We start from the raw sequence: 22,432 nt of genomic DNA, 5'->3' as shown, positions 1-22,432 counted from the left end.
AAATTGTCTCATCTTATGGAATACGTACTTCCCTTTCACTATAAAAAAGCTTAAGGTTGTGAATATTAAAATAATTAAACGTGACATGGGCAACAAATGGATGCACAATTAATGCACCACTGAATTTCAGTTATAGGAAATGTCTTTCTTCTAATGGAAAAGATGACGCTAGGTTTGACTTTACTGTACTTTTAACAATGGAATTCTAAAAAATAAAGTGAAACTTTTCAGAAACTGGATGAATCAAACAATGCGAGATTTGTGGATAGCATCTGGCCAGCCAAACAACTTGTGCTTTGCTGCTGAATGGCAACCCATCCATATATTGGATGTTGCTATGGGAGGAGGGCTGGAGACACCTCTGTGAAAGGATTAGATATATACAGTTGTACACAAAAATTTAGGCACCCCTAAATTGTACATTTCAGTGAATCCCTAAGTAAATGGAAGTTTCACAGCCTCAGCATGGTACATTAATAATGATATATTTCTGCAAATTTGAAGGCATACTATTAATGTGTAGTTATTTGCAGATCCAAAACAAGAAAATAGTAAATATGGCAGGTGCAAAGTTTTGGACACCCTTTCAGTCCGTACTTTGTAATACAGGTAGTCCTTGCTTACTGACTGCCTAGTTTAATGACCATTCAAATTTACAACGGTGTAAAAAAAAGAAAAGCTTTGTGACCAATCCTTGCATTTACAACCATCGCAGCGTGCTGTGGTCACATGATTGCCATTCGGGTGCTTTGCAACCAGTGCACATTTATGATCGTCGCAGCATCCCGCAGTCACATGAATACCATTTGTGTACTTTTCAACTGGCCTGCGACAAGCAGAGTTAATAGAGAAGGTGGAAGTAAAATCATAAGTTGCGGTTACATGGTGTTTCACTTAATAACCACAGTGATTCACTAAGGGGAAGTGAGACCATAAGCCCATTGTGGTCATGTGTTTTTTCATTTAGCAACAGAGTTGCCGGTCCCAATTGTGGTTGCTAAGCAAGGATTACCTGTACCTTCTTTTGCAAAAGAAATTAACAGTTCCTAAATGTCACTATAGCCAGCTCAGTATCCTAATCTTGCTTGTGGATTTTTTCTTACTGTTCCTTTCAGAAGTCTTATAGCTCAGAAATATTCTTAGGTCTCTATATACACAGCATGTTTGGGATCTCCCCACTGATTTTGAGTAATATTTTGTCAAGCTAATACGAAGGCCGATCCAAAACATTTATCTTTCATACTTGTAAGTAGCTCACAATTAATTTGCAAGCATGTTTCAGATCGTCTTCAGACTGCTAAATCCAACATCTTTACATTTCATTCAAATTTGCAAAAAATATATAGTACTTAATTTTGCACAATGTAGTGGTTGTGCCAGCTTCTGTTCACTTATAGATTTGCTGAAACATAGAATTTGACCAGGGTTGCCTGAACCTTTGCATGCAGCTGTATCACCTAGCCCCATGTAATATAACTGAACAGATATGTAGTTTTTAAAATAGGGAATTCTGCTGAAAAAAAGGATAAATATACATCATTATTCAGTATTCTTGAACAAGGATCATGATATTTAAACTGAGGGAAAAATAAACTGCTAAATCTAATAATACCTGGGATATTATTCCAAATACTTCCATGGCACACTCCAATTCATGAACCAAAGTTACCACAGCAGGTAGCCTTTTCAAAGACTAATAGTGAAGTCAGTAGTTTCTTTACAGAACTGCAAGCCAAGCCAATTTGTCAAGAACTGGTACTGGGCAAAAGTACAAATTCCTATTGACTCTTTTGAATAGCTAATTCAAGTTTCTTTTTGTGAGAGGAAAAAAATCAACCATAGTAGCCTTAAAAGCCAAACACTTAAGAACACAGACAGACACTTGGCCAGCATCACACCATGGCTTCTTTCCACACTTTGTGAAGCTAATTGGAGACCCTAGCCTGTAAGTGCTCTGCATGCATAATGGTTCTCAGGCCATAAACATGTGCTGCTTTTCTCCAACTAGTATGGCTCCAGCATCAATTGTGAAAGCTAGAGTATGGGAACAAGAAAAAAAAAAGTGTATACTTACTGTAAGGGACACATTCATATTGGACTTCGAGGTATTTATATGTTCCAGGACAAGGATCAGGAAACACATCTGACCCAGTAACTACTATACATTGAGTTCTGTTGTTGCACCTGTAATAAGAGAGAGGAAGTCAATGTAGGAGTTTTAAAATATTATTTTATCTTTTTATCTCCTAGTTATAATTTCTGTAACCCTCTAGTTTGGTGCTTGTCAGATATAATGGATTATAGAATGCATTTTTCCCAGAAAGTACAGGAAATGTGAGTTCTTCATATACTTCTAGATACTAGTAGAGTGAATGATGATTCCCAGCAATCATGACTAAGAGTTTGGGTAATAACAGATAATGCCTGTCATTTTTCAAAAGTCTGGGTTCTTTTTTTTTTTAATGGTAAAAATATTACTCTCCATTTTAAGCTCAATTTTGCAAACAACTGATAAATTTTCAGTCATTATTATAATTATTAACAGCAATATATTTTAGAAAACAACACAATTTAAATACTTTTATTATATTGCTCACAGCTGGACATTTTCCAACAGCTGTGCTCTGCCCCTGAAGGTCTTGAAGAGGGAAATGCACCCTTTATAGTATGGTGGAGGTGTGACAAGCACTGTACCACCAACAATTTTACTGGAAAATTTCCAGGTGGATTACGCTTATCATAAAATAGTATGACAGTATAAACTAACAAGCAAAATAACCACCTATAAATAAAATTGTAAAATAAAAAGTATATAAAGTTTTAGAAAATCAGAGAATGTGTGCAGTATTAAAAATCGTAGGAGAAAGCAAGCATGAACATGAAGATTTAGTACTGGAAAAACTGTCTGAAGATATCTATGCCTGTAAGGCATATCTCTAAACCGGCATTTTATTCCCCTCCTCCCCAAATCTGTACAAGAAATCAAGCCATGGTTATTACATTTTGGTAAGGAAAACTTTACCATGATCCATTTCTCATAAAATGACTGTGCTAATCAGAAACTCCTGGTTTATATAAGTCTGGCAGCATGTAATACAGGACAAAAGCCTTGGTGTTTCAAAGTGAATTTTCATTTTGAATATGGATGAAGTGGTGTTTGTCAAAACTAAGGATATAACTAAGTTAAGCAAAACAACTTTCAGCCTTTCATTGTGAAGTCAAAGGAAGGAGCAAAATAAAAGGTCAGGAACAGTTTGGTAACTAAAACAAAGGAAGCTTGGCTGCTGTCCTGGGCAAGTTCTGTTTGTCAGTAAACTGAAGGAAAGGCAGCCAGATCTTAAAATAATAGTCTAGCCTTTGACTCCAGCCATATATCAAACTATCGCATGACTAGCACTTCCCATACTATTGAGTACCCTTGCATAAGTTGAACAGATCTGTCTTATGTTGGAGAGTTTCTGACATCTGTTTTCTGAAAAAACAGGTGTAAGATCAAGCCATGTTTTAAATTTGTGTTGCTGTATGAATATTAAAGTCAGCCTAACTGCAGCATTTCAGAATAACTTGAGTGTTCCTACTCAATGATACATCAGACATCTCCCCTTGTTTTTAGTATTTGGCTTTGGAAAAGAACCTAGTTTTAACAGCCAGAGGAAAAGAAAAGAATTTTTTGCAGAACGGATAAAAGACCATGGGAATCTGTGAATAGATGTTAGGCTGATTTTCTCATTCCTACAACAGTGATAGCTGCCTGTTGGTTCAGTTCTACTGCTGTAGACCACACACTGTGTATTCAGCAGTTTCCCACAAATGGGGAGAATGTACAGTAAGCTGACTGTGACCCTCATATTTTCCTTACAAATGTGTCCACCTTTTTAACTAGCAGAAGATTGCAAACGCATAGTAATGGTAGAGGTTACCTTAAGTTAGCTGTTACATTTTTATAAAATGTCTTAACAAAGTATTACACATACATATACATCTTTGTAACTTCAGGAGATATTTCCATAACAGTAATTAGAGATGTAAACTAACAATGCTTCATTTCTCAAGTATTGTAGACTGAAAAGGCATGACTATTCTAGTTGAGAGGATGTGCTGATTTTCTTTTCCTGTAGTTGAAATGGTCTGGATGAAAGAGGCTAAGCTGTGCAAAGCATTCAAAGGGGAGCTTCATAAAACAAGTTGGTGCAAGCAAAATGCCCCTCCTTTAAGTGCTGCGGTAGTGATGACCTCTGGACTCTTGGTGCGGCTGCTTGGAAAGCATTCTAGGGTCATCTCTGTATGTATCTATGTGAACAGCTGCTTGTCTTCATGGGCAGTCCCAGTGCAAGTGTAGTTTAACACTAAAAACAGTATTGCTTGTCAGGATACTACTGTCATGAGTACTGATGGTGAGCAGGAGGGGGCCTCTATCCAGGGGGGAAAACACATGCGTAGTACTGAGGAATTAAGCAGCCATTCAAAGAGACACAGATCAGACCCGCCTTAACTTTTGGGGTTTATCTGTCTGGGTTTTCCCACGCTTCTTCAGTTTGTTAGGATTCTGTCTTATGTAGCAGTAATAAACACTAGAGACCTACTCCTCGTCTCAGCATGATTCCTGTTAGGACAACTACATTGCTTAAACTCATTCCTCTATTACTGTGTTTCCCAGCCTTGGCAACTTTAAGGTGAGTGGACTTCAACTCCCAGAATTTCCCAGCCAGCCTTGCAAGGCTGGCTGGAGAATTCTGGGAGTTGAAGTCCACTCACCTTAAAGTTGCCAAGGTTGGGAAACACTGCTCTATTGGCTCAAAGTTTTGATAGAGTAGTACTTGCAAGTATTCTGAACATTCTTTTATATAATTGCTGGTGTGCTTTGTTCATTAGTTTTCATTAGAAGAAAACCTCCTCTTCTTTCATTTCCCCATGATCCTTAAAAATCTGCTCTGGAGAATCTTCCATCCCTTTGGATCTCATAACCATCTGGAGTAGATTTTAACAGTAGGAATTGCCCTTTTTTATGGGCAAGAAAGATTAGTCGAAAAACACCCAGAAATTAATTAATCAATCAATCAATCAATCAATCAAACTTTATCACTGCCCATCTCCCTCCCAAGGAGGGACTCTGGGTGGTTTACAATAAAATAGAATTAAAACCAGAACAGTTACAAATACAATAAATACAATAAAAGTAAGTATGTGATGGAATCTAGATGGCCAAGAGTTCTTTATCACACCGTGGGTATAACAGGTCCATCTGAAGTCACTCTAGGATGCTAGCCATCCCCAGGTATGACTATTCCCCTTCCCATTCCAAGCCTGCTGGCAAAACCATGTCTTTAATCTTTTTCGAAAGTCCAGGAGAGAGGTGGCCTGTCTCATCTCTCGGGGAAGGATGTTCCAAAGGGTGGGAGCTACAGCAGAGAAGGCACGCTTCTGAGACCCCACCAGATGGAATTCTTTTACAGATGGGGTCCATAACATGCCCTCCCTGCATGAGCGGGTGGGGCGGATCGATGTAATAGGGATGAGACAGTCCCTCATATATCCTGGCCCCATGCCACGTAGGGCTTTAAGGTAATAACCAACATCTTGACTTGGACCCAGAAGCAGACTGGGACCCAGTGCAGCTCACCCAACAAAGGTGTTACATATGCAAACCTTGGAACACCCAAGATTGCCCACATGGCTGCATATTGGACCAGTTGTAGCTTCCGGATACTCTTCAAGGGTAGCCCTGTTACAGTAGTCTATATGGGAGATGACCAGGGCATGAGTGACTGTTCGAAGTGCCTCTCAGTCCAGGAAAGAGCGTAACTGGTGTACAACACGAAGTTGCACAAAGGCCCTCCTGGCCACGACTGCCACTTGCTCCTTGAGCAGGACTTGTAAGTTCAGGAGGACCCCCAAGTTATGCATTGGGTCTGTCTGAGGCAGTGCAACCCCATCCAGCACTACAGATGACAATTTCCCAGAACCTGAGGTGCAATTAATCCACAGCCACTCCATCTTACTAGGGTTCAGTTGAAGCCTGTTGTTCCCTATCCTGACCCCCACAGCCCTCAGGCACCTGGAGAGGGTGGTCACGCCATCACTTACTTCACCCAATATGGAGATATATAATTGAGTATTGTCAGCATAATGATGATACCTCATCCCGTAGTGACGGATGATCTCACCCAGAGGTTTCATGTAGATGTTAAATAGGAGAGGAGAGAGAACCGAACCCTGCAGAACCCCACGAAGGGGCCGCGGGCTGGATCTCTTGCTCCCTATCAACACTGACTGGGACCGGCCCTGGAGGAACGATGGGAAGCAGCGCGAGACTATGCTGACCACCCCCAACTCCCTGAGCCAACCCAAAAGGATACCATGGTCGATGGTATCGAAAGCTGCTGAGATGTCAAGAAGAGCCAGGATGGATGCACTGCCTCCATCCTGCTCCCACCGGAGATCATCCATAAGTGTGACCAATGCCATTTCTGTCCCATAACCGGGCCTAAAACCTGACTGAAAGGGGTCCAGATAATCCATTTCATCCAGGATCCTCTGGAACTGCAATGCCACCACTTTCTCAACCACCTTTCCCAAAAAGGGGAGGTGGGAGATTGGATGAAAATTGTCCAGTACGTTAGGGTTCAGCGACTGTTTCTTGAGAAGGGGGCACACCAGCGCCTCCTTAAAGGCTGCTGGAAATATCCCCTCTCTCAAGGATGCATTCACCATTGCCTGGACCCAAGCACACATTTGGTCCTGAGCTGCCTTCACCAGCCAGGAGGGGCATGGATCTAATTGTTAAGTGGTGGCATTTACAGACCAGAGGATCCTGTCTACTTCCTCGGGTTCAACAGGATCAAACTGTTCCCAGATAACTGGGTAAAAGTGTTCCCTGGGCATCTCCACAGATCCTGCCTCACACTCAGAGTCCAACTTGGAACAGATCTGAGAGATTTTATCCTGCAGATGCCCAGAAAACTCCTCAGCTTGGCCCTGTAGATGGATCTCCAAATCCCTTTTCCCCAAAAGGGATTGGGTAATCTTAAACAGGGCTGCCAGGCGGCATTCCAGAGATGCAGTAAGAGTGGAGAAATACTGATGTTTCGCCACTCTTACCGCCCCAAGGTAGGCCTTAATAGTGACTCTAGCTTGTGTTTGGTCAGGTTCGGTCTTTATCTTCCTCCTCTAGGTGTCTCTTAATCCTCTTCAGAACCCCCAACTCCTCTGTAAACCATGGGGAGTGTTGGGTTCGATGGGATAAGAGAGGCGCGATCCTGTCCAAGTGATATAAATCACTGAACAATTAGGGTAAAGAAATATATAATATCCATCCCTGGTAAGAGCTTCTTCCTCCTCCAAATAAACAGGATATTATCTTGTAATATTTCTATGGAACAGCTTACCCCTGGTTATCTGGTCCTCCTTCACCTTATCAGACTTCTCAGGAACCCAAAAGATTTTTTATTTTTAGCAATGCACTTGGGGATGTGGAGGTTTAGCCTGCACCCATGTATAGTGCTATTATTGCTCATTGATTGGTGCTTTATATGTCCAATGTGTTCAATCCTATGCTTCAACATTTTATAAGCTGCCTAGAGCCTATAAGAAATTAGCATCACAGAAGCCTTGGTAAATATAAATAAATAATTCTGGAAATCCTGCACGAACCAAGCAGGATAGCAGTTGTCTCTTACTTAGGGTGTCAACCCTCATTCTACAATATCATAAAATGAAACACTGGTTTTGGAAGGCTTGTAACTAAATTTTGCCAAATTGTTGTACTCCAAAGCCAGTATTTCAAATATTCCTGGAGCTATAGATACAGATGCATAGATAGAAAAGTCTTGGGATGGAAGAAATGTGGAATTATAATGTGAACACTGCAAAAGCAAAGACAGCCAATGTATTAAAAACTGCTCTTGAAAAGTATTAGCACATACTCTGGGAAAATTAGCATCGCTATCACACTCTGGGAAAATCTGAATCCTCAGAATACAAGAAATGTGTAAATAACAGCCAAGATTCTCCTAACACATTTATTTTATACATCAATTATAGCTTAAGATATGTCAATTTGTTTCTGTCATTTATGCAATATTTTTAACATTTTAAAATATTCAGACAAACTGGAGCTTTATGACACTGAGAAAATATTGAAATCAAAGGTTGTCATCTAATTAACAGCTTCAAATTATTGTATGCAGGTATGCAGGTCTGGTTCCTCTCACAATAGCTGAAGAAAAATCTCTAAAAATAAATAAAATGAAATAAAAATTGAGGAGGAGAGGCAGTGTTACATCTCCACTGCTCCTGCATTTGCCACTTTTCATTTATCACTGTGGAAGTCTGTCCCATCTGTGTTTGGCTTTAAAAATGGTCTTTGTTTCCATTCTAATTTGTTTGTATGCTTGCTGTAATTTCAACTAGGACAATTCCCAACAAATTGCTTTTGCCCTTCTTTTGATTATCATATGCTCATTATTACATTTTACTATGAGAAAAGTATGGAGATGAGATTCCATGAGTAATCTATCTGTGTGAGGTGTTTTAATCAATGGTCTTGCTCTGGTGATTAAGCAGAGACTTCTGTTTTGGCAAGATAACATTAGTTTCTCCTGTCATGCTCCAAAAGCCATTGGGAATCTTCTGCAGATCATTAGATATGCTACAATAAAGCTTTGGTACATTCCCTCTTCTTCCTTAAATTACTTCTTCACTGTCCTATCATTTCCCGTCACCATTGGCACTGCATTATTATTATAGCTCCCCTGAAACTTGCACTAGAGCTATGTCTCCAGGCCATCGGATGCCATTTTCAATTGAGGCTTCCGCTTCAAAATATAAATTAAGAAAATTTCATTATCTCCTGCCAGGGGCCATTATTCACCACTGTTCTAGGGAAGATTAAAAATGCAAAATCTACAGTCTTGAACAAATACTCCAGCGTTAAAATGAAAAGCGTGGTGTACAACGACAAGGCTAATATACTAGGACTAACTGAAGTAAGACTGAATATGGAAATCTACAAACTGGGATTGTTACAGATCGCATGGCAAAGGCAAACCGGAGACAATAGATACAAGGTTAATTCTGAATGACAGCTGAATTCTAAAATCACAATCCCCAACATCCCTTCCAGCTGGGAATTCTGAAAGCTATGATCTTAACACATCTGGAAGGCAAATCTGATATAAGCCGTACCAGCTTCATTTCAAAGCTATGGGACTCATACCTCCCTTTTCTCTCAAAGGAAGTCATGTTTATATGACTGAAATAAGCATCAGTCTACATCTAGACTCAAACAATGCTGCCAATATTGACAATGTTGTAATGCACAATCATTCTAAAAATTATTTTCTTGCAAATCTGTTGTTTCAGAAGTTCTGAATACATTTTTAATGTGTGTGTGTGTGTGTGTGTTTTCCAGTATGCAGTTATCTCAAATACACATTATTTTTTATTACATATTTAACCTGACAGCAACAGATGCTAGTGGGCTCTACCCTGAGTCTATTTGGGCAAATCATGACATTTTACTCTTTAGAAGAATCGATAGTGTCCTTTTTTTTAAAAAAACAACCCTATTCTAAGATGTAATAGTAGTGTTTTTTTCTACATATTGCAAAAACAAGCATCAAAACACATGTGACTACATCTCATTTTATTTTTAATAAATTTGACTTTCAAACATAATAGATCTGCCAGAGAATAGGGAATCTAGGCAATCTGGGGCTGCATGAGGTGCTTGATGGTGGCTGGGGCTGCACATATGCATACATATATGCTTTGTTTATGCAAATGCACACAGATACTTGTAGCTTGAAACATCACGAAGAAGTAATAGTGAAAAAATAGGGTCCGTATAAAATCCAACAATTTTCAGTAAAGCAGGAGAAACATAGATGCAGTTTTCCTTAAATGTTTAATAGCTAATGATTTGTTGGACCTTATTAATAACTAAATAAACATAACATTAGGAAACTAAATGTAGTGCAATTAATATGGCTTAGGAGGTGTTGCATAGTAATGATCCTATCTGTCATAATTAATGTAATAAGTAATGCTTGTGGCAGATATTTTAAAATGTAATACAAACACTACATACAACAATCTTTTTCTGTTTTTCTTATTGTGAAAATCAATAAAGGGGAACAAATTAACTTGAAAGTAAATTGGTAACTGCATACTGACATGCAACAACCATATGGATTTTCTGCAAATAGAACCAAAAGGACACAATCCATTCAAGAAAATCCTACAATCCTACACAATTAGTGAAGTTTTGGGAAAATCAGTGGTGCCATGAACAGTTACTTGAAAGAATCAGAGGACACTTTAAAATGTGTATAACATGTCATGGAGCTAGGCAACAGCTGAATGAGTCAATCAATAGAAAACAAGAGGTCAGTGTAAAAGTGACTTTCTCCTTAAGAAAGACATTTCTTGATTCAAGCTAGATCTAATTTCCGCTACTGCAAAATATGACAGCAGAATACTGGCTACAACTAAAAGTTACAACTATATTATGCACTGGCTCCAAGTTCATTATTGGACCCCATGTAGATGCTAGTTGCCTAATCTAAAAGACCTGTATGTATGTAAGTTATTTATTTTATATAATTTATATGGATACCCATCTTAAACCAGTAATTCTGGACAATCAATACACAAGAGAAAAACAGTAAGGTAAAACTCCTTCAAACAAACAATACAAAAATAATACAATAACCACAACACTGCCTAATTCACTCATAATACAAGCACATGCAGATTGGGCTCCATTAACATCTTGGCCCTAATGTCTGGGGGAAAAGCCAAGTCTTCACAGCCTTCCGGTCTTCCATAGGGCAGGTGCTGCAACAGATGGTTATTTCAAACAAGCTTGCCTATATGAATAAAATGGCTTACAATAATAAATCTATTTATGTATTATCAATCAAGGGAAAATGAAATAAAACAGAAAAACTAGCCTAGTATGTGAAGACATAAAATAATATTTCTTTCTCTGTTCCTTTACAAATTCCACTCTGGATGCCATGCTCTCTTATGGAGGGTGGTTGTCCATAAATGTGCCTTCCCACTAGCAATTCTCTTCTCTCTAAAAAGGCATGTCTGGTACTTACTTTATTGTCTTTTTAACTCCAAGCAAAGTTTTTATTCTTCCAGGATTTTTAATATTAACTCTCTATTTATGCTTGAACAGAAACATTTAATTCAACTCATCTTGGCTGCCTAGTAATCATTTTAATTATCTGTTTAATTGTTTGTACATTACACATTTGTATGCTTTTCTGAGCTTTATGTTGTACTTATTAGTTTAAAATGTTAGATACTGGTTTTCAAAATATATTATAAGCCTCTCTGGAAAACTTTTTGTTTTGAAGGAAGGCATGTAAATTCCTAAATAAGGTAAAAAAAGATTAAATTCTCAAGCAATGAGAAATTTCCTATGTTCTAAAACAGGAAAGTTGAATTCCTAAGTGCAAAGCTGTATCCTTTCCCTGGGCATTTTCAACAAACCAAATGCTTAGCTCTCTCATGTATTTCCACTCTAAATGTAAAGCTATCAGATATCTATTACTCTGAATGTATTGCCTAATATTAAGGAGAGTTAGGCACAACAAACTCTATGGTCCTTTAAATATGATCAATTCTGTAAGCACTGGACTGCTGATTTTGGGAGGAAAAAAGTAGTGTCTTCTTATTGTAGAAGCATTCAATGGCCAGTTAATGTGAATGCTTATTTCAAACATGCTTTCTTACGTTTAGCAATAAGAATACCTAGCCAATCTGGACTGATCTTCAAAAACTAAGCAGAGTCAGATTTGGTTAGTACCTAAATGGAAAACCATCAAGAACCACCAGGACTCAAAACGACTTTCCAGTAAGGCAATGATGACAATCTCTGTATTTTTGCCAATAAAAACTATGTGGGTATGTCTATGAAGTAACCAGGAGCTACCCTTTACTGGATGGGATATTTTTTTTTTTTGTAATATCCTAATGACTGATTAAAAAAAAAGATAAAGAACAAATTTGGCAAGAAACACTGCATGTCACCAAATTTGTTTGTATCTACATCTTAGTATTTAAATGTACATAAAGGGTTGAACATTTTAAAGTGCCAAGATGCTCTCCCCCTTTCTTGTTTTAAAGTGATTCTCTGATTACTAGCCACGATTTACAATACTAACAAAATGCAAATTTTCTTTTATATAATGTGATTTGCATATAAGTTAAATACAATTTGAAACTGCCTCTAAAACTCCTTTAATCTTTTTTAATTAGCAAAATAAGCAATTTAAAAATAGCAACAACAATTTGTTAATAAAACCTCTGATATGTTAGAAGTCTTGATAATTCTGAGCCATTTTATAAGACCTTTGGGTCAGTTTAATGCAAATTAGGCTTGAGTCATCCAGAGTCTTATTAATCCAGCCCAACTTTCTGCTTTACAAAACTGCACATTCAACATAAAAGTGGCTTAATTTTAGGAGCAAAATAAAGCATATTTATTTACAGAGTAGACCACTGAGACTCCCTTTATTTCAAGAGGTCATCATGTCAAAACATAATGTAGGGGCACAGTTATCACATATATACAGAGTGAATAAATGTGGATGCACTTGTTTATTTAAACATTCATGGTATGCCTAGAGTTTTGAAACTTATCCTTGGATAATTACAATGTATTGCTATATATCGGGCCCAGTGTCAATTAGGGCCAATTACTCATGAAAATGTTTCCCCATTGCAGTTTTCACATACAGAAACTATCACTTCCCGTTTTGACAGGGGAAATGGGAAATCGCTATGGGATGTCCTAGTTAAGATTTAAATTAGCAAGAAACTTGTTACCAGGCCTTATAAAAGATACAGAATAATAAGATATAACCTTGCAAAACCTTGGCATCCTCCTCCCTACAACCTGTAAATTATCTGCAGAAATTAGCCATCCTTGTGTGGCAGGTTATTTTTCTCTCATTGGGGAGGGAAGGGAGAGAAGAGGAGGGGGGGCTTTAAATATTTAATTAGTAGCATGATACGAGGACAACAGTGCATGCCAAGCACTTCGATCCTCAGCCTATGCTCCTCCTAATTATGCTCAAATTTACATTGGTCACTGCAAACCTTTGGCACTTCTAATTAACTTATTCCTTAAAGATCTTTCCATGGAGAGGTATTTTTCACTCTCACAGCTCTGGATTTCCCTAAATAGTTTTTCTAGGCCATTAATTACCCTCTTAGAGTATTATAGTCAGTAATGATTCAAATGATTCAAAGAGTGGTGGTGTACAGAATCAACATACAAACCTTAAGGTGGAGGGCAAACTAGTTGTTAAAATAATTTATATTTAACATAATTTTGTAATGGAACAATCCCATTTGCAAGGGTATTTCCTCATGCCCCCTGCACTGTATTTATAAAACATTGTGGCCCATTCCAATATGAAACAAAATGTTAAAAACAGCTAAAATCATAATATGGCTAATTTTCACATTATTTCCTAATGATATGAGTGTGTTCTCTTCTTTGCCTTCCTTCTTGTACTGATTAGACTGAAATCTGAGGTCAGCACACATCTCTCTCTGCCCTGCATGTTTTCAGTAACTTTCCATTAATGGCTTTAAAAGTATCAATGTCAAACTGGCGGTTAATAACTAAAGGAAAGGCTTTGGATTTGATCTGCTGATTTCCCCACCACCCTTTCTCCCACATACAGCTTAAAGCATGTGACAGAAGTAGTGTCCCCTTGGAAGGGCCTTTAATCATATCACTTCCAGTGGTGTCATTTTCTATTAAAATAGAAGTTTGTGAAGTTTGTGCTAGAAGCACTGTGTGTGTGTTATTATTATTATTATTATTTTTTTTTAAGAGAGCTTGGACACCACAAAAAGAACTATTATTTATCAGCGACACAGTAGTATCTGGCCACGATTACTTTCAGGAATACCCTTTCTTGCTTTTATTTTTATTTTTAAAACCTCTTACGTTTCAAAAGAAGCATAATCTTTAAGGAGGGAGCATTACAGGCTCTATACATGTTTTGCTAGAATCAGCATGATTCATTCATAAGCTACAATCCATTTTTATTAAAGGGGAAAAAAACATAGCTGCAAACAGTGCTTTAACTCTCTCCCTCTTCAATGAAAAGCAAGTTTAGAAGTACAAGCAGAGTATGAGGAGATCTACCAGCTTACCACTCTCAGCTGATATTTAATTAATCTGAAAATGTTCATAATCTAATCCTCTTTCAAACTGCCTTCCTCCACAAGAGGGTCTATATTTGCCAATTAAAAAGACTCACTTTAACCTGACCTAACTAATGCATTGGATGCAAATCCTTCTCTATTGAAGTAAGTGCTGGGTTGACAGCAGGAAGTGAATGGTAAGAAAAGAACGAGGCCTTGCTGATGGCACTTATGATAGTTGAGCACCTGATCATATGTGCTTTGTTTTATAGCTTATTACCTAAATTGTCCTTTAAAAAGTGGCAATGCTCTGAGGGAACTTTACATTGTATCTCAGCCACAGAAGGAAAAAATAAAATCTAGGAATGTTAAGCATAGAGAAAGCAAGAGTTTCTCCTTTTATCAGTGATACAAGTAAAGGAATAATAGACTTAACGGCTATATATTTGACATTGAGAAATAAACCTACAGATCTGGAAGCATCTTTTTATCCCCGAGTTTGCCACCCAAAGGTTAACATCTTCTCTGCAGTGTGTAGATTTAAGTTGTGGCTTTTTTCAAGTAAGAGAAAGAAATGAACTCCAAGCTGCCTCTCTGTCACATGTATATAAATAGTACTTAAGACAAGCTGTAAGTTTGGGGACAGAGTTTGATTTATGGTGAAACAAAAGCTTTGCAAACTTCGTAAAATTCCTAGATTAAAGACCTGTTCAACATCATTACCTCATTTACCTAGAAATCACAGCAAGAAAGCAGTAATACAAGGGCTGAAGAGCAAGGTTAAAGGTAAGTCTTGCACCTACTAAGAGAGATGTTTTAACATTGAGAGCATGTTTTTGATTTTGTCTTGATGACATACAGCCCAACTCAATTTTTTTCCCTCTTGGCACAAGGACAGTATTGAGTAGAACGTGGGTGTGGTTCACAATATAACAGAAGACTATGCTTCACAGTGACGTGAAATGTTTGGCCATATCCATCCATCCACCCACCCACCCACCCACCCACAAAAATAGACACACAGAAATTCCTCACACCTGATTCTTAGTTACTGCAGATATCTTCAGGGCTTCCTCAAAAATCCATGAAGGTGAGATGAGGACACAAACTCTGGGCCTGCTCCCTCCAATCCTGATGTTCCCTATCAGCTGAACATTTCATTTTACATGACAATGAGATTCCTGAGCAAACAGGGTCCCAGTTGTGGAAATACTGCACTACTTTCAGCCAAATGCAGTCAAACTCTCCCTGACAATTGGAGGCGACTTCCTCGGCTCTTCTCCACTAATACTGACAAACGCCTGGAGACATTTACTGGAACTCCCAAGAATAGCTTCATGGAGAACAATAGCCCTCTTCATGTATTATTCAGTGTAAAGGGGAGACAAGGGATTAAATTATAAGGGGGACACACCTTTGGCTTTGCCCCAACATACTTCCATTTCCTTGCTTTCATTCTTAGCTTCTATATGTTGAAGGGGCTTGAAGAGACATCTGTCTGTATTAGTTGGCAATCTTTCAATTGTACTGCCTATTAAATTGGCATGTTGTTTAATGTCTCCTTTGTGTATAAACTGGGAATGCAAAAATCTTCTGCTTCTACGGTATTATTTTAAAAGAGAGAGAGGAACTTCAAGAAAATAAGTGTAGCAGCACTGCAATGCTATCATATAAAATCGACATTGGGAGCTTACGTTTTTTTAAAAAAATACCCAATTCATATTTCAGTAGCAAGGTAAAACTATTACTTTGAATCGAGCATTTAGTCTACATTACTCTTAAACCACATTAGCTTCATAGCAGTAACTTGCTTTATGGGTTCAGTTGATCATGACCTATAAAATGTTAAGCAGAAATGCTTTAAATATCCACTAACACCATACACAGGCCTGAGAGCACAAGGCAGTGTTCTATGAAGCGGCAAAAACTGTCGTCCTCTTATGAAAAACTAGCACACACTTTTATGTCACTGATATAAACAGGGTACACATGTTAAATAATGTATAACACTGGCAATGTTTTTCGAAGCAATAGAAAGGCAGTCTGAGTTTATTTTAGTTCCTGTTCTCTTCCAACAGAAGTACATGAACACAAATATATTCAAATATGAAATTCATGTGCAGAAAAATTGAGGACCCCCTTTTGTTCTCTGGTACTGAACAAATTATTTTAAGAGAAGGATATAAGCCTGGGATTACTTAGGCTTTTTGAGTAATGTTGGCCAAATTCTTTCGCAATTATGATTTCATTAATGAAAAACAGAACCACAGAAACATGCTGTTGTTCTTACACTTGACCCTTACAATTTTGCATTTCAGCAATTTTTTGTAGTGCAAAATGTTATCAGAACTGACTAATTTAACACCGGATGGGCTGCAAGAATGTAAAGTTCAGACTTCAAAGATATTTTCTCGAAATTTACTGCAAAGGCCTAATAGAATTCAAAAGGCCAGGACAAGACTTTTTAAACAAGAACAACTACTACTTTGTTGTTGTTTATTCGTTTAGTCGCTTCCGACTCTTCGTGACTTCATGGACCAGCCCACGCCAGAGCTTCCTGTCGGTCGTCAACACCCCCAGCTCCCTCAGGGACGAGTCCGTCACCTCTAGAATATCATCCATCCACCTTGCCCTTGGTCGGCCCCTCTTCCTTTTGCCCTCCACTCTCCCCAGCATCAGCATCTTCTCCAGGGTGTCCTGTCTTCTCATTATGTGGCCAAAGTATTTCAGTTTTGCCTTTAATATCATTCCCTCAAGTGAGCAGTCTGGCTTTATTTCCTGGAGGATGGACTGGTTTGATCTTCGTGCAGTCCAAGGCACTCTCAGAATTTTCCTCCAACACCACAGTTCAAAAGCATCGATCTTCCTTCGCTCAGCCTTCCTTATGGTCCAGCTCTCGCAGCCATATGTTACTACGGGGAACACCATTGCTTTAACTATGCGGGCCTTTGTTGTCAGTGTGATGTCTCTGCTCTTAACTATTTTATCGAGATTTGTCATTGCTCTTCTTCCAAGGATTAAGCGTCTTCTGATTTCCTGACTGCAGTCAGCATCTGCAGTAATCTTCGCACCTAGGAATACAAAGTCTTTCACTGCTTCTACATTTTCTCCCTCTATTTGCCAGTTATCAATCAAGCTGGTTGCCATAATCTTGGTTTTTTTGAGGTTTAGCTGCAAACCAGCTTTTGCACTTTCTTCTTTCACCTTCATCATAAGGCTCCTCAGTTCCTCTTCGCTTTCAGCCATCAAAGTGGTATCATCTGCATATCTGAGATTGTTAATGTTTCTTCCAGAGATTTTAACTCCAGCCTTGGATTCCTCAAGGCCAGCTTGTCGCATGATGTGTTCTGCATACATGTTGAATAGGTAGGGTGAGAGGATACAGCCCTGCCGTACTCCTTTCCCAATCGTAAACCAGTCTGTTGTTCCGTGGTCTGTTCTTACTGTTGCTACTTGGTCGTTATACAGATTCTTCAGGAGGCAGACAAGATGACTTGGTATCCCCATACCACTAAGAACTTGCCACAATTTGTTATGGTCCACACAGTCAAAGGCTTTAGAATAGTCAATAAAACAGAAATAGATGTTTTTCTGAAACTCCCTGGCTTTTTCCATTATCCAGCGGATATTGGCAATTTGGTCTCTAGTTCCTCTGCCTTTTCTAAACCCAGCTTGTACATCTGGCAATTCTCGCTCCATGAACTGCTGAAGTCTACCTTGCAGGATCTTGAGCATTACCTTACTGGCATGTGAAATGAGTGCCACTGTTCGATAGTTTGAACATTCTTTAGTGTTTCCCTTTTTTGGTATGGGGATATAAGTTGATTTTTTCCAGTCTGATGGCCATTCTTGTGTTTTCCAAATTTGCTGGCATATAGCATGCATTACCTTGACAGCATCATCTTGCAAGATTTTGAACAGTTCAGCTGGGATGCCGTCGTCTCCTGCTGCCTTGTTATTAGCAATGCTTCTTAAGGCCCACTCAACCTCACTCTTCAGGATGTCTGGCTCTAGCTCACTGACCACACCGTCAAAGCTATCCCCGATATTGTTATCCTTCCTATACAGGTCTTCTGTATATTCTTGCCACCTTTTCTTGATCTCTTCTTCTTCTGTTAGGTCCTTGCCATCTTTGTTTTTGATCATACCCATTTTTGCTTGGAATTTACCTCCAATGTTTCTAATTTTCTGGAAGAGGTCTCTTGTCCTTCCTATTCTATTGTCTTCTTCCACTTCCGCGCATTGCTTGTTTAAAAATAATTCCTTATCTCTTCTGGCTAACCTCTGGAATTTTGCATTTAATTGGGCATATCTCCCCCTATCACTGTTGCCTTTTGCTTTCCTTCTTTCTTGGGCTACTTCTAGTGTCTCAGCAGACAGCCATTTTGCCTTCTTGGTTTTCTCTTTCTTTGGGATGTATTTTGTTGCCGCCTCCTGAACAATGCTGCCAACTTCTGTCCAGAGTTCTTCCGGGACCCTATCTACTAAGTCCAGTCCCTTAAATCTATTCTTCACCTCCACTGCATATTCCTTAGGAATATTAGTGAGCTCATATCTAGCTGATCTGTGGGTCTTCCCTAATCTCTTTAGTCTGATCCTAAATTGTGCAAGAAGAAGTTCGTGATCTGAACTACAGTCAGCTCCAGGCCTTGTTTTTACCGACTGTACAGATGTCCGCCACCTTTGGCTGCAAAGGATGTAATCAATCTGATTTCGGTGTTGTCCATCTGGTGAAGTCCATGTATAAAGCCGTCTCTTAGGTTGTTGGAAGAGAGTGTTTGTTATGCAGAGTGAATTGTCTTGGCAAAATTCTATCAGCCTATGTCCTGCTTCATTTTGTTCTCCCAGGCCATACTTACCTGTAATTCGAGGTGTCATTTGACTGCCCACCTTAGCATTCCAGTCTCCTGTGATGAAAATAACATCTCTTTTAGGCGTGTTGTCCAGTAGGTGCTGCAGATCCTCATAGAATTGCTCTACTTCAGCTTCTTCAGCATTTGTGGTTGGGGCGTATATTTGGATCACTGTGATGTTAGATGGCTTGCCCTGAATTCGAATTGAGATCATTCTGTCGTTTTTTGGGTTGTATCCAAGCACTGCTTTAGCCACTTTACTATTAATTATGAAGGCTACTCCATTTCTTCTGTGGTCCTCTTGTCCACAGTAGTAGATCTGGTGGTCATTTGATGTGAAGTGGCCCATTCCAGTCCATTTCAGTTCACTGACGCCCAGAATGTCTATCTTTAATCTTGACATCTCACCAATAACCACATCCAATTTGCCCTGGCTCATAGATCTTACATTCCAGGTTCCAATGGTGTGTTGATCCTTAGAACATCGGATTCGCCGTTCACCACCAGCACCGTCGGCCGCTAGCCGTCCTTTCGGCTTTGAGCTAGCTGCGTCATCACGTCTGGGGCTAGTTGAGCTCATCCTCTGTTCCTCCCCAGTAGCATTTTGACCATCTTCCGACCTGGGGGTCTCACCTTCCGATGGTATACCGACATATCTCTGGTTGTACTGATCCATTTAGTTTTCACGGCAAGAATACTGGGGTGGGTTGCCATTACCTTCCCCAGGGATCGCATTTAGTCTGACCTCTCTGTCATGACCTTCCCGTCTTGGGTGGCCCTTCACGGTTTAGCTCATGGCATCATTGAGGTGCTCAAGCTCCAGCACCACGACAAGGTAACGATCCTTTGCTGAAGCAACTACTACTACTGCTACTTATTATCAGAAGACACTGGCATACACAGAAATATACATATACACATCTATACAGTATTATCTACCTACCCATCCAGCCTCCCATGTCTGTGGGAGGGGAAAGAGGGTCAGACTGATAAAAGCCAGGTTGTGGCACAAACCTATTTCTTTTCTACATGCATCACATCATCATAGGTACACTCAAAAGAGACAGCACTAGCAGCAACCGTGACTATAGGCCAGCACTGAATTCAAACAATTTTACAGTAATTCTTAAGAAGCATTTCATTTTCCCTATCTTTTAAAATGTTGCTCAAAGTTGAACACAGAAAGTTAGCCAGTAACAGTATTACTTTGATGATGTTCATTGACCTAACATTTTATCTTCGCTTGTTTCTTTAGTGTATCAGTCCTATCTATTATATGATTTTCCATAGGTTTCCTATAGAACAATGAACTGTAACAGGCAGGTTTAATTACTTCACTTAGGTAACACATTACTCTTAATTCCACAACCACCATATAATATATAAAGTATTGCAAGGGAAACTCCAGAAGAATTTGACTTCATGGTTATTTGGCTAACTCTGCTTCATGATATCCAGTGCAGTTAATTATACATTTTTATGTTAATAATGTCTCAGTTTCAAGTGTAAATTGTCTTTGATTAATATTTAAACTGTATTTGAATAAAAATAATTGTGGTTATATTTTCTATTCAGCAGCCATTATGGCTTACTCGAAGTCTCTTTAGGAAAGGGAGAAAGCTAAATGGCTCAGCTGTCCTTACTACAGGAACCATAATATCACTTTTCATCATTGCACCAGCCAGGACTGTAATATAATTAGCTATGCTGTGATGGGGGGAGGGAAGGGTTTTTGCACTACTAGGCACAATTATTGCACGCTCGGGCTGTCTGTTCATTTTGTATAATAAATATAAAAGAACATAAATCATAAATCTAAGCTCCAGTAGGACTGTTAGGGAAAGACAGATGTGTTTTGATAAGCTGAAATGAACCAGGAAGAGAATGGTGGTGATAGTGATAGCAATTTCTTTAAGTGTCCATTCTAAACTGAAAGTGCTAGTCTCAATTTCAAAATTCACCAGCTGGGCTGAATGGAAGGGTAAAGGGAAGACAGGAATTAGATTTGCCATGGAACCAATATAGTCCCCCAGGAGTCTTGAGGTTTGGCACAGAATCCAACCTGCAATTTAAAGCTCTTATTTTCAAAGCATTTTTTTTATTAATGTACTGCTAATTCATACAACTGTTAGATCCATCCATTATTTTCTGTCAAGGCAGGTGTCTTTCATCAGCAGGTATTTGGTCATTGGAAGGGTCTAGCATAAACAGAAACTGTTTTACTATACTACAGCAGAGCATAATACAGCTGAATAGAAAATATTATGGCCCATCAGTGAATTTATCATTTAAAATCTATGTTGAAATACTTATAAAAGAATAAATTACTTTCCTATGGTAAATCAAGTTTTAACTCCAAGCTAAACACTACCACAAAATTCTGTTTATAGAGTAATTCCCCTTCACCGAAACAGAATTTTCCATTATCTATATAAATAAATCTCACTGTTCACATAAAAAGTCAATTATTTGGACTAATAATTATTAGAACCTATTGAGTCAAAGTGAGTTACTGCTAATTCAGCGTACAAAGATAGAAAACTCAGAAGCTAACTTATTGGATAAATTGCATTACAGTGAGGGATGATGAGAGAAGCATTAGGCCAGGGCTGGGAAGATCCTCGTTCAAATCTTCACTCACATGAAATTAATTGGATAACTCTGAATCCTTTGCCATCTTTCAATCCTTAACCATCTCACAGAGTTGTTGAGAGAATAAAAAGGTCTGGGACAAATCATGTAAGCTACTTTGAGTTCCTCAAGAAAAAAGTGGAGTATATAAATTTAATAAATAACATTATAAAGACATGTCCTTCAAAAAGCCACTTCAGGGTACCCACTGATCTACTTCAAAGAGTTCTTGTTATGAATGTCAAGAAATTCAAATAAAATTGTCACTGTTTCTGCGTAAGCTTGCTTAGTGACAACATTGAAGGAAAAGTGTGTAGGAAAAGCATTGACATTCTCAAAGTCTATATAGGTACTAATTATTATTACATATTATTCAGTCATTTATGACAGCTTGTTCAAATTTAGCCACTATTATTCCTTTCCCCTGAAGAAAGAGTTCATATACAGCCAATATTAAAAACTAACCATAAATAGAAAGCACTTTTCAAAGACCACATCAAACTACAAATGTACTCTCTGAGATGACCATGGAGAAAGAATGTCTGTGTTTCTGCATCCACTTTGATGTAAACTGAAGCCAGTTCTACATAAAGGAATGTCTAAGATAATGCGTCTGGCTCTGATAATCATGTACAGTAGAGGTTTGTCAAGTATCTTTCAGATTCTGGTAGTGAAAACCAGTGACATATCAAAAGAAAATAAGGGTCTGATATTTGAGATCAGTCATTTACAATGACATCTTTCATGTTCATTCATCCAGGAACACACTAGTT

At 38.6% G+C, this 22,432-nt stretch overlaps 1 protein-coding gene across 10 annotated transcripts in view; it reads right to left on the bottom strand.

Annotated features, from left to right (window-relative positions):
• Positions 1–22,432, bottom strand: part of ADGRL2 (adhesion G protein-coupled receptor L2) — a 214,238-nt gene that overhangs the window by 67,529 nt on the left and 124,277 nt on the right. For all 10 annotated transcript variants that reach the window (XM_063298183.1, XM_063298181.1, XM_063298182.1 and 7 more), the window contains exon 4: positions 2,075–2,184. In XM_063298183.1, coding sequence (XP_063154253.1) covers positions 2,075–2,184 — 110 coding nt within the window. The remainder of the gene's footprint in view (positions 1–2,074; positions 2,185–22,432) is intronic.

The sequence above is a fragment of the Candoia aspera genome, chromosome 3 (assembly GCF_035149785.1).
Source record: "Candoia aspera isolate rCanAsp1 chromosome 3, rCanAsp1.hap2, whole genome shotgun sequence".
Taxonomy (NCBI): Eukaryota; Metazoa; Chordata; class Lepidosauria; order Squamata; family Boidae; genus Candoia; species Candoia aspera.
Note: the sequence above shows the minus strand (reverse complement) of the source record. Positions and strands in the feature narration are given on the sequence as shown.